We start from the raw sequence: 17,782 nt of genomic DNA, 5'->3' as shown, positions 1-17,782 counted from the left end.
CCCGTTTACTGGGAATAGGGAAAAGCATGGTAAATGTCAATCTTGCCCAAATAATACATTTGAAAAAATTATCAAAATTATCAAATAATTATAAAATTATCAAATTTCCACAAGCTGTTTTTGGTATTTGCTTAATGGGTGTGGGGTAAAAATATGGTAAAGCCCCTACCTGAGAAGTCTTTTTTTTTTTTTTTTTGGAGACAGAGTCTTGCTCTGTCGCCCAGGCTGGAGTGCAATGGCGCGGTCTCAGCTCACTGCAGCCTCCACCTCCCGGATTCAAGTAATTCTCCTGCCTCAGCCTCCCGAGTACCTGTGAGCCAAGATCGCGCCACTGCACTCCAGCCTGGGCAAAAGAGGGAGACTCAATAGGCGTCTGCCACCATGCCCAGCTAATTTTTTGTATGTAGTAGAGACGGAGTTTCACCATGTTGGTCAGGCTGGTCTCGAAGTCCTAACCTCAGGTGATCCACCCGCCTTGGCCTCCCAAAGTGCTGGGGTTACAGGCATGAGCCACCATGCCCAGCCAGAAGTTTTAATAAGAGAATGCTACAGTTATTAGAAGGCAATCATTTCAAAGTCTGGATGGAAATGTGGAAAGTTAGAAATCAAATAAATTCAAGGGGATTGATAAAAATTTGGCATTGGCAACTACTTCTGACACTTTAAAAGTGTTAAACTCCTGCCTTAACATTAATGGATTAAAAACTCAATTATGTAATATTCAGTAATCTCTTGTTGTCAGGTTAAATTTTTTTCAGTCTGCACTGTCAGAAAAAAATCACAAGATACTTCAACTTGGTCAGGTGTGGTGGCTCACACCTGTAATTCTAACACTTTGGGAGGCCAAGGAGGGTGGATTGCTTGAGCTCAGGAGTTCAAGACCAGCCTGGGCAACATGGGGAAACCCTTTCTCTACCAAACATCGAAAATTAGCTGGGAGTGGTGGCACGTGCTTGTGGTCCCAGCTACTCAGAGGGTGAGATGGGTAGATGGATTGAGCCTGGGAGGACGAGGCTGCAGTGAGCCATGATTATGCCACTGCACTCCAGCCTCAGTGACAGAGCGAGGTCTGGTCTCAAAAATAAAATTAAAAATAAAGGTACTTCAACTTATGTTTTATACAACCCTTGGGAAACTAGACAGGCTGTCAAACAATAAGAACCAAATTTGAGAGGAGAGACTAGAGAGAAGACAGGTGTCAACTGTAAAAGGGTAATACCATATTAATATTGTAGGCTGTAGTATCCAATGGTTTTCTGCATTTCAACAATGTTCATTTCCCCAAATAATTTTATTTTGCAGGTTTCTTCCCTTGGATGCAATGTTAAAATATTGTACATTTACTCCTTTTGATTCAGTTAACACACAAGTATTGAGCACACCTACAAGCACTAGTCAATGTTAACATTGTATAGATTCAGCAGCAAACTTCCTGACCCCATGAAGCTTACAGTCTAATGGACATCAATTCTGGCACCTTCATCAGTATACTTTTTTAAAGCCCAGGTCAAACTCATTTTCTAAGTCCTATTTCCTAGGTGACATGTCATAAATGTCAAAGTTTTTACAGATTCTTTACTGTACCACTTAACAAGGGTTCTCAGCTGTGTGGTCACTGGACCACTGGGATATGTTGAGCTATTGCTTAAACACTGACTTAAATAAAACAAATATTTTAAATAAGAGAATGCTATTGTAATTAGAAGGCAATCATTTCAAAGTCTAGATGGAGGCCAGGGGCAGTGGCTCACACCTGTAATTCCAGCACTTTGGGTGGCCGAGGTGGGTGGATCATATGAGGTCAGGAGTTTGAGACCAGCCTGGCCAGTATGGTGAAACCTCATCTCTACTAAAACAAAAAGTTGCCAGGCGTGGTGGTGCGCGCCTGTAATCCCAACCACCTAGGAAGGCTTAGGCAGGAGAATTGCTTGAACCCAGGAGGTGGAGGTTGCAGTGAGCTGAGATCGCATCACTGCATCCTGCATGGGCAACAGAACAAGACCCTGTTTCAAAAAAAAAAAAAAAAAAAAAAAGTCTAGGTGGAAATGTGAAGCATTACAAATCGAATAAATTCAAGGAGGTTGACAAAGAAAATTTTTTCTCTCCTATGAAATCTGATTACAGGCATTCAGGTTGTACATGAGTTTTTTTTGTTTGTTTTTAATCACCTTGTAGAGCTTCCTTCCTCTGACAACTCTCTGATGTTCTTATTATTCTCATCATTTTCATACAATGTACCAGCAGCATGAATTTTGTGATGACTTACAAGATTTGATCGCCAGCTGAACCTCTTACCACATATCTCACATTTGTAAGGTTTCTCCCCAGTGTGAACTCGCCTATGATACTGTAGTTGTGAAGACCGACTGAAGACTTTACCACACACATCACATTTGTATGGCTTCTCTCCTGTGTGGACACTCTGATGAAGTTGAAGACTTGATGCCTGACTGAAGTGCTTCCCACACTCCCCACATGTATAGGGTTTTTCTCCTGTGTGTACCCTCTGATGCATGTCAAGGTTCAAGCTCCACTTGAAGCCCTTCCCACACTCATCACATTTGTATGGCTTTTCTCCAGTGTGGACTTTTTGATGGGCTTGAAGGTGTGCACTCCGACTGAAGCTCTTCCCACACTCTTCACATTTAAATGGTTTTTCCCCACTGTGAACTCTCTGATGGGTTAAAAGATGCGAGGCCTGACTGAAGACCTTCCCACACTCCTCACAATTATATGGTTTCTCTCCTGTGTGGATCCTACAATGAATTTTAAGATCTGCTCTACGACTAAATCCCTTGCCACACTCTTCACATTTGTATGGTTTCTCGCCGGTATGGATCAGCTGGTGAATCTGAAGTCGTGAGCTCTGATTGAAGCCCTGCCCACACTCCTCACACTTATAAGGTTTCTGTACACTATGTGCTTTCAGATGGATTTTAAGATATGAACTCTGACGGAAGGCTTTCCCACATACTTCACATTTATAGGGTTTCTCCCCTGTGTGGACTACCAGATGCACTTGATAATGAATTTTCATTCTGAAGCTCTTCCCACACTCATTGCATTTGTATGGCTTCTCTCCAGTGTGGACTCCCTGATGGGCCTGAAAACTTGAACTGTAAATGAAACCCTTACCACACACTTTACATACATATGGTTTCTCTCCAGTGTGGATTCTCTGGTGGGCCTGAAATTGTGATGGTTGAATAAAGCACTTACCACATTCTTCACACTTGTAAGGCTTCTCTCCTGTGTGGACCCTTTGATGGATACGAAGGTTTGAGCTACAAGTGAAACACTTACCACAGTCCTCACATTTGTATGGTTTCTCTCCTGTATGGACCATGCAATGATTATTAAGTGCTGATCTACGACGGAAGTTCTTACCACATGTATCACATTTGAATGGTTTCTCCCCAGTATGGATTCTCTGATGTTCCTGAAGATGGGAAGCATGTATGAAGGCCCTCCCACATTCCTCACAATTGTAAGGTTTCTCTCCTGAGTGTAATTTGCAATGCACAGTAAGTGTTGATCTACGACTGAAGCCTTTCCCACATTCCACACATTTGAATGGTTTCTCTACAGTGTGGACTCTCTGATGAGTTTGCAGATGTGAGCTCTGACTGAATTCCTTACCACACACGTCACACTTATAGCATTTCTCTCCCATGTGGACTCTCTGATGAATATGAAGGGCTGAGATGTAACAGAAGCTTTTTCCACACTCATCACATGTATGAGATTTCTCTCCTGAGTGTAACTGTTGATGAAGATCAAAGTTGCAGACGTCAGTGAAGGATTTTTTGTACTTATCACATTGGTAAAGTTTCTGTCCCGTGTGAGTTGTATACAGTCCTGCCCTAACCTGGCAGGACAAATCACCTTGTTTGGAGAACCGAGAAATATTTATCATAGAGTCTTCATACTTAATTAAATCACATGCAATCTGTTTCCAGATTTGCCCCCAGGAAAGCTCTTCATGTCGTCCTGCTTCTGGAACAGTCTCCATCTCACTTTGGATCTTGTCTGCTGTAAAGACAGAGAATTCAGACATGTGGAAGCTCTGTTAAAAGTTTTCAAGATGTCATACTTAAGTGAGAGCATGGGATTTTAACAAATCCAGAGAAGGTCCAGTTTGTGTAATGGTCTTTTCCACTGTGTATCATGATCTCTGATTTCCATGCCTAGATAAATCAAGAGGTGGTCCAATTGGCTGCTATCTACCAGGCATTAGACCATATCAAGTCTCCTATGTGAGACACAAGGTAGAAGTCAGAGTTAATTTTAAAATTTAACATGATACAAATTGTTAAAGTATTGCCATTTCCATCCAATTTTAAAGTCAGTGTAGAATAATAAATAGTAAATTATACAAATATAAAAAGCATAGGCCAGGCATGGTAATGCCTGTATATCCCAGAATTCTGGGAGGCTGGGGCAGAAGGATAGTTTGAGGCCAGGGGTTTGAGACAAAGCAAGAATGTATCTCTATTAAAAATATTAAAAGTTAAAAAAATGTAGATAATATGAATCAACAAGAACTTCAAGGGAAAGTAAGAAAATAATCAAATACTTTGCAGTTTAGGTTCATGTTACATATTCAAATTATTAAATAACCTGGAATATTTATATTTACATGTTCAAAATACTGTTGAACCTTGAACAACACAGGTTTGAATTGCATGTGTTCACTTATATATGGATTTTCTTCCATCTCTGCCATCCCTAAGACAGCAAGATCAACCCCTCCTCTTCCTCCTTATAATGTTCTTAATAACATTTTCTCTTCTCTTTATTGTAAGAATAAAGAATTCTTCCTTTATGGTAAGAATACAGTATATAATACATTATAACATAAAAATATGTGTTAATTGACTATGTTATCAGTAGGTCTTTCAGTCAAAGTAGGCTATGAGTAAAGTTTTATGGGGGAGTCAAAAGTTATACATGGATTTTTTACTGTGAGGGGAGTTGGTGTCCCTAACCCCCATATTGTTCAAGGATCAACCATATTATTGAATATTCTGCATAACACATACACTTAATCTTATTTTTCTGTGTTGATAGACATTAAATGAGTTGGCAGCTATTATAAACTCTTGACCACTTCTAATATAACTTAGATTTAAAATGTGTCTTCTGAAAGGTTTATTTATCCTTAATAATATTCCAAAATGTGTAATCTTGTACAAAGACATATAAATATTTGGAAATTATTTTTTAAATGAACTTTTCCACAAAAGTTTAGTGGAAAGAAATACCTCTAAGAAAATTTTTACAGGGGAAAAACTTACTCCCCTCCCTGCAGGAATAGTCATTTAAAAGCTGCCTCTTGGCAGGGTGCAGTGGCTCACACCTGTAATGCAAGCACTTTGGGAGGCTGAAACCGGAGGATCACTTGAGCCCCGGAGTTCAAAACCAGCCTGGGCAACACAGCAAGACTCTGTCCCTACAAAAATACTTTTTAAAAAATTGGCCAGATGTGGTGGCACGCACCTGTAGTTCCCACTATTTGGGAGGCTGAGATGGAGGATCACTTGAACTCAGAAGTTAGAAGCTGCAGTGAGCCATGATTTTATCACTGCACTTCAGCCTGAGTGACAGAGTGAGACTTTGTCTCAAAAAAAAAAAAAAAAAAAGTCTACTGTATCAGTAGACATTTGTTAAATGGAGTCTATATAACTCTGCCTTGGGTCATTTTATTGGAAAGTTACTTCAATGTCCAGGTGACTGGAATGGTTAACATGACTTGCAGGCTAGGAGCAAGTATCTAACCACATACTGACTAAAATATAAGCAGATAAGCAGATGGTGAAACTTTAGCTTCTGTAAGCAAGTTTCCTACATGAGGACTAAAGGGAAAGAAAGTTGAACTGATAACATATATTATTCTAAAATCTGGCAGTAATTCAGACCTCCAGAAAAAAAAAAAAAGAAGTGAAAAAGAAGTAGACTCCAATATTTCACAACTGATATAGAGACAGAGAAAAGAAAAAGATGATGTCACAGTGTAAACTTTGAAAGCCGCCCCCACAGCAGGAGTTATATTCAGGCAGGAACTCTTCCCAGATAGCGAGATGGACGGTTCCTCACATCTTGTAGGTCTCTGCTCAATGTCAGCTCACCAATGAGGCTTGCTTTATTACCCATTGAAAAATAATGAATTCTGTCTTCACCCTATTCACCTCTGGCAACTTGAATTTGTCTATGTTCTTCACAGCACTTTTAACCACTGGGCACACTAAGTTACTGGTTGTTTAATGTATGTCCTTCCCACCACAATGCAGCATCAATGAGGGAAGCATTTTCTAATTTTGACATAATACTCATTTTACACTTTCCTACTTTCTAACCATTGTCCAGAACTGTGCTTGTCACAGTGAACGCTCAATAAATGCATGTCAAATGAATAAATGAACCCCAGCTTGACTCTTTTTTTGTCAGAATTTAAACATCTTTTCCAAATAAGTTATTTGAAATAGGAAAAGAATAGAAAATTGTAATTTTTTAGAGAAGCTGAAAAGCTGTATAAGAGACAGGCACATTCAGGGTGAAGCTAATAAGAAAATTTGAAGGTGGCAAGAATCACTTGGGATGAAAAGAAAGCAGGAAGCCCTATACACTGGTTCCTTCTGAAGCTCTCAATGTAGGTAAGTTGGCCCTTTCACAACAGTTTTTCAAATTAAAAACTGTAGCCCTTTAGTGAGCTGTGAAATAAACTTAAGAGCTTGTAATAAGCAATCAGAAAAAAAGAACCAGGATAGAAACTATCAGAGTATTAACACCAACAGGAAAGGGGTCCTTATGTATAATGCTTACTAAAGCTATAATGTCAATCGATAGACATGAAATGTTTGTTTCATTTCTCTAGTTTCCATGAAAGATGCATTTCTTGCTATGGCTTATGCTCAAAAGAGCTGGAAAACTTTGGTTCTAGAACTTACCTGGTCCTGAATTAAACAAACTGCTTCAAATGGAAAGATAATTTCCAACCGCGACACCTTGGAAAAATGCTGCATAGGAGAGTATGTAACTCTTGGTATATTATATATATATACACATGTGTGTATATATATGATGAATATATGATTATATTTAACAAACTAACCCTTAAAAATAGTTTTTGGAGGGGGACAAGTCTCTCTGATAATGTGACAATTTTGAGCAAGAAGTTTCTTCATTTTTCCCAAGTTATAATGTCAACTAGTTGAAAATAAAAGCCAGGTCTTTATAAAAATAAAGGAAAAAATGTATGACATCTATATTCTTTAGCATATGCTTAGTGGCTACTACATTTGTAGAAAATAAAAGCATAGCGTATTTTTGAACCAGAGAGTTAGGCAACATTCAACTGTGTCACTTTTGCCACTCAAATCTTCCACCTCTGGCACAGGGGAGGTGAAACCTGGGGGCAGTGATGTGGATGGGCACTTTGGAACAAGCAAATGAGGTTCAGATGCGCAGTCTGTTGAAAGGAAAGCAGTTTGCAACCTAGTTACTATCTGACACCTTAGGAAATAATTATCTTCTTGTGTGGTGAGCTGTCTCAGAAGTAGACATCAGAATCTTCATTCGAAGATTATTCCTTCCCAGAAATGAATGTGTTCCATACTATGAAAGCCTCCAGGAAAGCCAACGGGAAGGCTTGTTACTCAGTGTGGTCACAAACACGATGCTTGTAAGTTTTCATGGGATGAGGTTCAAGTGCACACACAAACATTCATGTGAAGGGCACCTAAGGCAGAAGAAACTGGATGTGCAGCCATCAGAAAACAAATAATGTTCTGCAACCCCCTTCATTCACTCTGGTTTGTGTATGACCTGTCCTAGCTGCAAGACCCCTAGAGTGAGGTCGCATCCATCCATAACGCCTTCATTACACCAACAAATAATTATATTAACAGATATCTGCCATGTAACAGAATTATTTAGGCACCAATGGTAGAGTAATAAACAAACAAAAAAATTCCTCCACTCTTGGAGATTATATTCCAGTGGGGAGAAAGAGGGGACAAGCAAGTAAACCAAAGTCTATGAGACACAAGAGAAAGCAGGGCAGAGAGTAAAGGATGGCATTTCCAGTAAGGTCGTCAGAAAAGGCCTCCACTGTGAAATTAAAACAGCAGAGACCAGGATGAACTAAGAGAGGGGCCGAGAGGATTGTAGGTGAGTTTTTCCAGGCAAAGACAAGGGCAAATAAGGGCTTTGAGGCAGAAGTATCTGTAGTTGGCAGAACAATCATCCCCCAAAGAATTCACGTTCTAATTCTCATCCTAAGAATATGTCAGGTTATGACAAAGGGTAATTAAGGTTGCAGAGGGAATTAAGGTTGCAAATCAGCTGAACTAAAAATAGAAGGCAATTCTCTATTATCCAAGTGCACCCAATGCAATTAGAAGGTCCTTATACAGTGGAAAAAGGATAAAGAGAGAATAAAAGGGAAATGTGACTATGGAAGAATGATCAGAGAAGCAATGTTGCTGGGCTGTGAAGAGGTCACAAGCTATGAAATTTTTTGGCAACCCCTACTACTGACAAGGTAAGGATACAGATTCTCCCTCCCTAGAGCCTTCGGGAAGAAACGGACCTGCTGACAGCTTGATTTCAGCCTAGTGAGACCCATGTTGGACTTCAAACAAAGAACTGAAAGACAATACATTTTTATCATTTAATCCACTCAGTTTGGGGTAATATGTCATGAGAGCAGTAAGAATACAGTGTCCAGGTTGGGCACGGTGGCTCATGCCCGTAATCCCAGCACTTTGGGAGGCTGAGGCAGGCAGATTACTTGAGTTCAGGAGACCAGACTGGCCAACACAGTGAAACCCTGTCTCTACAAAAAATACAAAAATCAGCCGGGCGTGGTTACAGGCATCTGTAATCCCAGCTACCTGGGAGGCTGAGGCAGGAGAATCGCTTGAACCTGGGAGGCAGAGGTTGCAGTGAGCTGAGATTGCACCGCTGCACTCCAGCCTGGGCGACAGAGCAAGCAGTGTCCTTAGCAGATCTGGGAAACAGCAGGGAGGATGATGTGGCTGGAAAAGATGCAGCAAGAGGTAGAATACAGGAGATGTAGTCAGTGAGGCAGAGGAGGATGAACAGCAGACCACGTAGGACTCTATAAGCTCCTTTAAGAGTCTTCAACTTTAAGAAAAATAAGAAGCCATTCAGAGTCTTTATTTTTTTTTTAGATGGAGTGTCGCTCTATTGCCCAGGCTGGAGTGTAGTGGTGTGATCTCGGCTCACTGCAACCTCTGCCTCCTGCCTAAGCTGCCCAAGTAGCTGGGACTACAGGCGCTCGCCCCCATGCTTGGCTAATTTTTGTATTTTTAGTAGAGATGAGGTTTTGCCATGTTGGCCAGGCTGGTCTCAAACTCCTGACCTCAGGTGATCCTCCGGTCTTGGCCCCCCAAAGTGCTGGGATTACAGGCGTGAGCCACCATGCCCAGCCCTGTACAAGGTCTTAAGCAGAAGAATGGCAATTTGACTTACATTTCCAAAGGATCACTTTAGCTGCAACATGGAGAATAGCCTGTAGGAGAACATACTTTATGCTATTAAGGGTGGAAGCAGTGCGCCCAGTACAAAGGCTGCTGCAATCATCCAGGACAGACGTTTGGCAATTTGGACCAGATGACAGCAACAGCAGGGGACAGAAGTACAACAGATGGACAATCACGTACAAGGACTCTCAGCTACTTGGTTCTTACCTGATTTCCCTTTTCTTTGAGTTGCTGTCTTCATCATACCAAGCTTTTTTTCCTTTTCTAAAGGGAATACATCATGTTTGAAGGGGTGATGCCCTAGAACATGCAAAGTCACATGTTTAAAACAAACACACTAAAGGTACAACTGAACTTACTGGCAATTTGAATTACTACTGTATACTGATCAATCAATCAAAAGAAGGGTTTTCAAACACTTTTAGAAACACCTAATGAAGTAGTATCAGTATTTCAAGATCCAGAAACATATACACAAATATGTGCTATAAAAACCTATTTCTGAAAGGAGTTAGTTCGCTTGCCTTAGGTAGACAGCAAGGGAAGGGTCTTTGGAGAGCTCCTGACCCATGGGTTAGTGCCTTATTTTTATAAAACATAAAAAGCAGCCTGGAAAAAAAATTTAAGCTGCAGGCACCAATAAGAGAACTAGCACAGGGTGTTGTGCCTGGAGACATGCCCACAGCTGCACAGATAGAAAAAGCCTCCAGCCCATTTGGATAAAAACTTATACAAACCTCCAGCTCACTCAGATAAAGGAGGAAGGCCTGGCATAAGAATGCTTTTGTCCTTTGTAGTCAGCAGGCTCCCAGGAAAGTTTCTTCTCCTTTTGTGGGCATGGGTACAGTGTGCTCTAGTGGGTTCCAGTGGGCACTCTACTTTCTTTTGTTCAAACTATAAGTCCGGCCTCTATAAATCTTCACTTCAACCTGATTGGTTCCAGGCCAAGGTCCCGGGGCCAAGCTAAGTCACACTTTCTCCAAAATAGCCCACAAACAACACATTCTTTCCCCTTCACAGTCCATAAAAACCCCACACCCCTGCCTCATAGGGGGAACCCTGTTTGGGTCCCCCTCTCTGCTGGCAAAAAGCTTTCTTCTTTTGCTTATTAAACTTTTACTCCAACCTCACCTTTCTGTCTGCACTCATTAATCTTCTTAAAAATAAAACAAAAAACTCTGGGTGTTACCTCAAACAACAGAAAAACTGTTACATCTTGGTGCGTTACTAAACTTACATCTCTAACTAATGTCTTCTTTTTTTTTTGAGACAGTCTCACTCTGTCACCCAGGCTGGAGTGCAGTGGCATGATCTAGGCTCACTACAACCTCTGCCTCCTGGGTTCAAGCAATTCTCATGCCTCAGCCTCCCAAGTAGGTGGGATAAGAGGCATGCACCACCACACGTGGTTAATTTTTGTATTTTTTTATTTTTTGGTAGAGATGGAGTTTCATCATGTTGGCCAGGCTGGTCTCGAACTCCCAACCTCAGGTGATCCACCTACCTCAGCCCTCCAAAGTGCTGGGATTACAGGCGTGAGCCACTGTGCTTGGCCCCCACCTATTTTCAATAAATCTCCTCCCACAGGTTCTCACACCACTCATGTGATTTACCAGTTTTATTTGCTATGTATTCCACCTCTTTTAATGAACTCTAATATTTTCTATCTCTTTTATTTCACTAAAACTACTGATAGGAAAGTCAGGTCCACAAATGCAGGCAACTAATTGAAGACCTCCAAAGTGCTGAACCCGTGAAGACACAAAATCACTCCAGGAGACTGACATTGAGTGTCAGAAAGCTCATGTCCTCACCCACTGACAGCAGGTTCCTGAAGTTCTCCAGCATCACATCTCGGTACAGATTTCTCTGGACAGGGTCCAGCAGCCCCAGCTCCTCCTCAGTGAAGACCACTGCCACATCCTTGAAGGTCAGTCCCTCCTATAACATTAAACACACCTCACTTCAGCCTTATTAATAACCTCTTGAAAAGAAACAGCACTGAGAAAGTGGAGAGTATGTGGGGGAAGCTGGTCCTGATTTTCAGAGACTTAATGTGTAGATTTCTCAGCCCTTCTCCTTCCATCTTATCAATGCCACACTTTGATTCTCCTTAGCGTCAGTAAAAGTACATCAGTTACAATAGCCTTCGACATTTCCTTTGTGGCTTCACTGAGTCTATTTGTAAATAACCATCTAGAACTCTAAATGATGCATCCTGAGCCATACAGGTTTCACCTTTTGGTAAATATTACCAATTGCCCCAGAAACATTTAGCAAGTCAGAACCAACATACATGATAACACCCACCTTCCTCCTCTCTCACATAGGAACCCTGGATGCTATCCCTTTTCATTAAAGTCTGCCAAACTAACAAGCTTTTGGTAACGTATCTGAAACTGCTATGTAGTTTTCCTTCTGTACACCCAGGGCACACAGCACCATCATTACCTGCAGCATTCAGTGTCATGATCTGGAGCCATCATGCCTCAGTGCACACAAGGGTACCCTTCAAAGTTGTGTGACCTTGGATAAGCTCACCTAGTTTCATCTCGGTATGATAGTTCTTATATGTCAGAGTTCTTTCAAACATTGAACAAGAGACTACAAATAGCATTTGAAATAGTGTATGGCACAGACTAAGTGCCTGAGAAACATTAGCTATTATTTATTACTGTTGTCATCATCTATTTCACCTCATTTCATGACTGCATATTGTTCAAGGGAACTGATGATCTGCATCTACCTGTTCTAAATAATGAATATTTAATTTTCAATATTGTTCTCATTATAACCAATCCAGCAAAGAACATCATTTCATGTAGGTCTTTCTTTTTCTTTTTCTTTTTTGAGACAGAGTTTTGCCACCATGTTAGGACAGTGCCACCACGTTAGGAAGACAAGAGGTCCCCCACTACCTGTGGACGTCATCACCCAACAGGGCACTCCAGACATCCACACCATGGGTCATTGAATTGAGAAATATTTGTTTCTTTTTGTCTCTCACTTTCACTTGAATGGAATGGCTAATGTTTCTGACCCCTGACTTCCTATGCCAATCTGAGCAGGTTTCTCATATTTCACCTGTTTAAGAGGAAGAAGAGACCAGGAACCTCCTCATTCTGCTGCTCTGAGTAAATGCAGTAACAGAACACAAGTGACTGGCAAATCTTCAGTATCACTGGACATTTTAAATGAAGGTTATTACCTACTACTTTGGTCAAAATGGTTACTTTATAAAGGCAGTAAGACACTAGTAAATAAAATACATACAAAGTATGATTGAGGCACAGAGAACACAGAATCTAGCTCTTCCTATATGAAAACTCCAACAATATTATTTGTGTGAAGTACCATTATAGCCTGTTGTGCTGTGCCATGTTAGAATATTCTATCTACAGCCAGGCACGGTGGTTCATGCCTGTAATCCCGGCACTTTGGGAGGCCAAGGCGGGCGGATCACCTGAGGTTGGGAGTTCAAGACTAGCCTCACTAACATGGAGGAACTCCGTCTCTACTAAAAATACAAAATTAGCTGGGCATGGTGGCACACGCCTGTAATCCCAGCTACTCGGGAGGCTGAGGCAGGAGAATCGCTTGAACCCAGGAGGTGGAGGTTGCAGTGACAAAAAAATCAGCAGAAAGTTTTCAGAATTGATTTTTGAGGAAATGGTCATGTAGGAAAATTGTCATTGCAGTGTTATTTAAAACAATAAAATTCTTAAATCACCTAAATGTCCATGAGTGGAAAGTAGTCAAAAATAAAAAGACACATTAATTAAATGGGAATATGGCATAACCTCAAAAAATGAACATTATTTAGTACTTAAGGAAAAAATAACAATAAAAAATGAGATATATATCATGAATACCAATATAGTTATGAACGCACATTAGGAAAAGACTCTAAGAAAATAAAAACAGCTAATATGTAAGCAGAGAAGTAAAGCAAGAGAACTGTTCATTCCCACTAATTTTTCTACTCCATAAAATAAATACAGTTGTCCCTCAATATGCTTGGGGAATTGGTTCAAGGACCCCTGAGGATACCATAATTTGTGGATGCTCAAGTCCCTTACCTAAAATAGTGTTTGTACTACAGTCAGCCCTCCACATCCATGGGTTCCACATCTGCAGACTCAATCAACCACAAAAGGAAAATACATATGGTCAGCCTTACGTGTACTCAGGTTTCAATCTGTGGTTGGTTGAATTCACAGATGCAAAATTCAAAGATGCAAAACCTCAGATGTGAAACCCACAGATACAGAAGGTCGACTGAAATAATAAAATAAACAACATCTAAAAACAAAGTCAACTCAAAAGGCAGAAGGACGCACTTAGCATAAACAGGTCCTCAAATGCCTGTTGTTCTTGAGTCTTCCTCAGGTGACATGACAATGTGAATAGTGAGATGGAATTTTAACAGCAAGAGAGACAAGCCTTATTCACCTTGAATGTGGTCATTTTTCCTCCTGTTTCTGGAAATTTGCAGAGTCCTGAGTTATGCCATTTGAGAGAAGGCAGAATCGTGCCTGGAACACTATGGAAGATATGAAAAGAGACATGAAAGTGTGGCCAGGGATGTCCCCACCAACACAGAAGTGTATTGTGAATTAGCACATGAATGTTCACAGCAGCATTATTCATAATAATCCCAAACTGCACACAACCAAAATGCCCTCCTATGGAAAAATGGATAGACAAATCCTGGCATATCCATACAATGGAATCTTACTTGGAAATTAAGAGGAATGAAGTACTGACTCACACTACAACATGCATGAACCTTGGAAACACTATGCTGAGTGAAAGAAGCCAGGCACACAAAACCACAGATTGTATGATTTCATGTATATGAAACGTCCAGAACAGACAAATGTATATAAAAAGAAAGTAGGTTACTTGTTGATGGGGATTTGGGGTAAGAAGGGGGATTAAATGTAAATGGGCAAGAGGAGTCCAATTGGGGGATGAAAATGATCTGAACTAAATTATGATGACAATTACTACATTCAGCAAAGTTCCTGAAGATTACTGAATTGTACACTTGAAATGGGTGAATTCTGACATGTAAAATACACCTCAATAAAGTTGGAAAAAATTATTATTATTATTATTATTTTTTTATTTTTATTTTTTGAGACGGAGTCTCGCTGTGTCTCCCAGGCTGGAGTGCAGTGGCGTGATCTCGGCTCACTGCAAGCTCCGCCTCCCAGGTTCACGCCATTCTCCCACCTCAGCCTTCCAAGTAGCTGAGACTACAGGCGCCCACCACCACACCCGGCTAGTTTTTTGTATTTTTAGTAGAGACGGGGTTTCACCATGTTAGCCAGGATAGTCTCAATCTCCTGACCTCGTGATCCACCCGCCTCGGCCTCCCAAAGTGCTGGGATTACAGGCTTGAGCCACCGCGCCCGGCCGGAAAAAAATTATTAATCTACATGTCATTTAACAAGACTGAGTTCTGAGTCCATATTGATAGAATATTTACTTCTGAATGAATGAATAAGCAAACAGGGGAACAGGGGATGCTGGTCTTTACAGTATGATGCCTGCTAACAAGTATATCTACCCATAAAAATTAATTTTATTTTATTTTATTTTATTTATTTGAGATGGAGTTTTGCTCTTGTTACCCAGGCTGGAGTGCAGTGGTGCAATCTCAGCTCACTGCAACCTCCTCCTCCTGGGTTCAAGCGATTCTCATGCCTCAGCCACCAGAGTAGCTGGGACTGCAGGCGTGCACCACCACATGCAGCTAATTTTTGTATCTTTAGTAGAGACAGGGGTTTTTGCCATGTTGGCCAGGTGGGTCTTGAACTCCTGGCCTCAAGTGATCCACCGGCCTTGACCTCCCAAAGTGCTGGGATTACTTGGGCTCTGACCCCGGGTGCCTTGGTTCCATAACTCAGGATTCAGGCCTGACCCACCATGCCCTGCCCTCTTATGCCATTTTTGCAACTTTTCTATAGACTTAAGATTGTATAATTACTGTATTAAAGTTTTTTTAAAATCGGGAAATAGGCCGGGCGCGGTGGCTCAAGCCTGTAATCCCAGCACTTTGGGAGGCCGAGACGGGCGAATCACGAGGTCAGGAGATTGAGTCCATCCTGGCTAACACGGTGAAACCCCGTCTCTACTAAAAAATACAAAAAACTAGCCGGGCGAGGTGGCGGGCGCCTGTAGTCCCAGCTACTCGGGAGGCTGAGGCAGGAGAATGCCGTGAACCCGGGAGGCGGAGCTTGTAATGAGCTGAGATCCGGCCACTGCACTCCAGCCTGGGCGACAGAGCGAGACTCCGTCTCAAAAAAAAAAAAAAAAATCGGGAAACAGTCACAGGAGTAATAATAATGAGAAGAATAAGAATGAGAATGATAGAACACAGCAGGTTGCTAGTTTATTATCTCCGTATTTGGAAATTTCCATGGATAAGCAGATAAGTAGAAAAACACTGAGAAATGTATAATAAAAATGTTGTAAAACATAAGTAAATAAATATAAACATAGAACCACGAAAACCAAACGTATTAGGAATTTAACCATTACTATCTTTACATCCTGGTTTCATAGGTAATTAAAATTTTTGTATCTTCATATTTCTGTAATTTCTGAATGCTCCACAGTGATATGGTTCTATTAGAATGTGAAATATTTGTAATAAATGACACAAAATAGTTGACAGTTTTTAAAAACTGAGAAAACTCCAAGCCAATTAGCCTTGCTCTTAAGGTCCTTTAATCAAGTTCTGACTTACTTTCCCCACCTGAGTCCAGCTAGTTCCTCTGCCTTAATGAGAATATATCCAAGAGATGATCAACTCGGGCTCTGACCCTGAGTGCCTAGGTTCCAACCTCAGCTCCATCTCTTACTACTTGGATGACCAGTACCTCTCCACAGAGTCACGGTGCGACTTAAACGTTCTAATTGTATAAAGACCCTAGAATTGAAGTTAGCAATTAAGGCTTAATTATTATAAATGCCCATACCCTATTACACATGCTACAAAGACACAGTCTCTGTAAAAGAAAAATGACAAGTCACACTCACGTGGAGCTTTGCTTTCTGTAGCCAAGAAGTCAGTCCGTGCAGTCCTTTTTCAGGCTGGGGAAGGAGAAAGCTGTGAAAACACCCTGACTGGGTCGCTGTCCCCGAGAAAAGTTAAATGCTCCCCTCCCTTCGTGGAAGTGGACGCAACCCTCGCCTTCCTAAAAAGAGGTCAGAAGGCGTCCGGGATCGTCCAGCGTCCTGCAGGGATCAGAGACAAGGGCTGGGGCTCTGACCCCACCCGGGGACCTGACAGGTTTCGTGGGAAATTAACAAGAAACCACCACTCACCAAGTGACAGGGACTGCTTGTGTTGTGTAACCTATTCCAGTTACCAAAACGATTCTACAAGGATGGTCCTAACGTCCCCATTTTAAAGAACAGCAAGGAGAGGCCCAGGGAGATTAAGAAGCCAACCCTGCACTGTAAAAAAGTGACCATGCGCCTGGAGTGCAGGGAGGCGGACTGGGCGAGCTCAGAGCCCCGGAAACGCTGAAACCAGGCGAGACGCGACCCAACCAAGTCCCAATGCCCCCCGCCTCCCGCCCCGAAACGCGAGGAGAGCCCCAGCCCAAGAAGGCTGACACAACAAAAGCCGCCGCCCTCGTCCCTCCAAACCTTTACTCTCCGACGAGGCTTTTTTTCCCATAACCGGATCACCAGGTCCCAGCGAGCCCCAAGCTTCTAAGACCCTGACAGTATAAATGGCCCGCAAGTCGCGGAACTGGAACAAACTACGCTGGAATGCGCCGCGCCAACCGCTCCCCCTTCCCCGGAGCGGAAGTGCCCGCGACTCCACTGATTGTCGGGACTACATTTCCCAGAATCCCCCGGACCCGCCCGCGTGAGCCAAAATGACCACGACTCCACTGAACGTTTGGACTGCGCTCAGAACGCTGAGGGAAAAACGTTCAGAATCTCACCCTTCAGGGAAAGCGCTGGGACTCCGCGGTGATCCTTGACTACGATTTCCGCAATGCCCATGGGGAACGAATCCTATATCTCTGAGCGCCTAGTAGGGAATGTGGACTGTGACCCTGAGGATCGTCCTTCCCTCTCCCTGAGTCCTTGAGCGAAAATACTGAACAGACAGGAATTCCTGAAGTCTAAACTCCTCCCAGGACTACAGGAGCGTTATTGGAAAGCGAGGAGATCCAATCTTCAAGGAATAAACGAGGAATGACTTTTTAGGGGTCAGTAGATGATTGATGATTGATTACTATAAACTG

General features: G+C 41.9%; 1 protein-coding gene across 5 annotated transcripts; it reads right to left on the bottom strand.

Annotated features, from left to right (window-relative positions):
• Nucleotides 1-1,272: 1,272 nt before the first annotated feature.
• Nucleotides 1,273-17,291, bottom strand: ZNF234 (zinc finger protein 234). Of its 5 annotated transcripts, none has more exons than XM_005589505.5 (6): nucleotides 17,172-17,291; nucleotides 16,557-16,626; nucleotides 13,959-14,049; nucleotides 11,321-11,447; nucleotides 9,714-9,806; nucleotides 1,273-4,032 (listed from the first exon to the last, which is right to left on the bottom strand). In XM_005589505.5, the coding sequence occupies exons 3-6, from the start codon at nucleotides 13,971-13,973 to the stop codon at nucleotides 2,165-2,167; spliced, it is 2,103 nt and encodes a 700-aa protein (XP_005589562.2). In that variant the 5' UTR covers nucleotides 13,974-14,049; nucleotides 16,557-16,626; nucleotides 17,172-17,291; the 3' UTR covers nucleotides 1,273-2,164. The 5 variants fall into 5 exon arrangements, with proteins under 5 accessions (XP_005589562.2, XP_005589561.2, XP_045235230.1 ...); XM_005589504.5 differs by having other exon boundaries at nucleotides 16,557-16,610; XM_045379295.3 differs by having other exon boundaries at nucleotides 1,273-4,029; nucleotides 16,557-16,610.
• Nucleotides 17,292-17,782: the final 491 nt, after the last annotated feature.

Source organism: Macaca fascicularis, chromosome 19 (assembly GCF_037993035.2).
Source record: "Macaca fascicularis isolate 582-1 chromosome 19, T2T-MFA8v1.1".
Taxonomy (NCBI): domain Eukaryota; kingdom Metazoa; phylum Chordata; class Mammalia; order Primates; family Cercopithecidae; genus Macaca; species Macaca fascicularis.
Note: the sequence above shows the minus strand (reverse complement) of the source record. Positions and strands in the feature narration are given on the sequence as shown.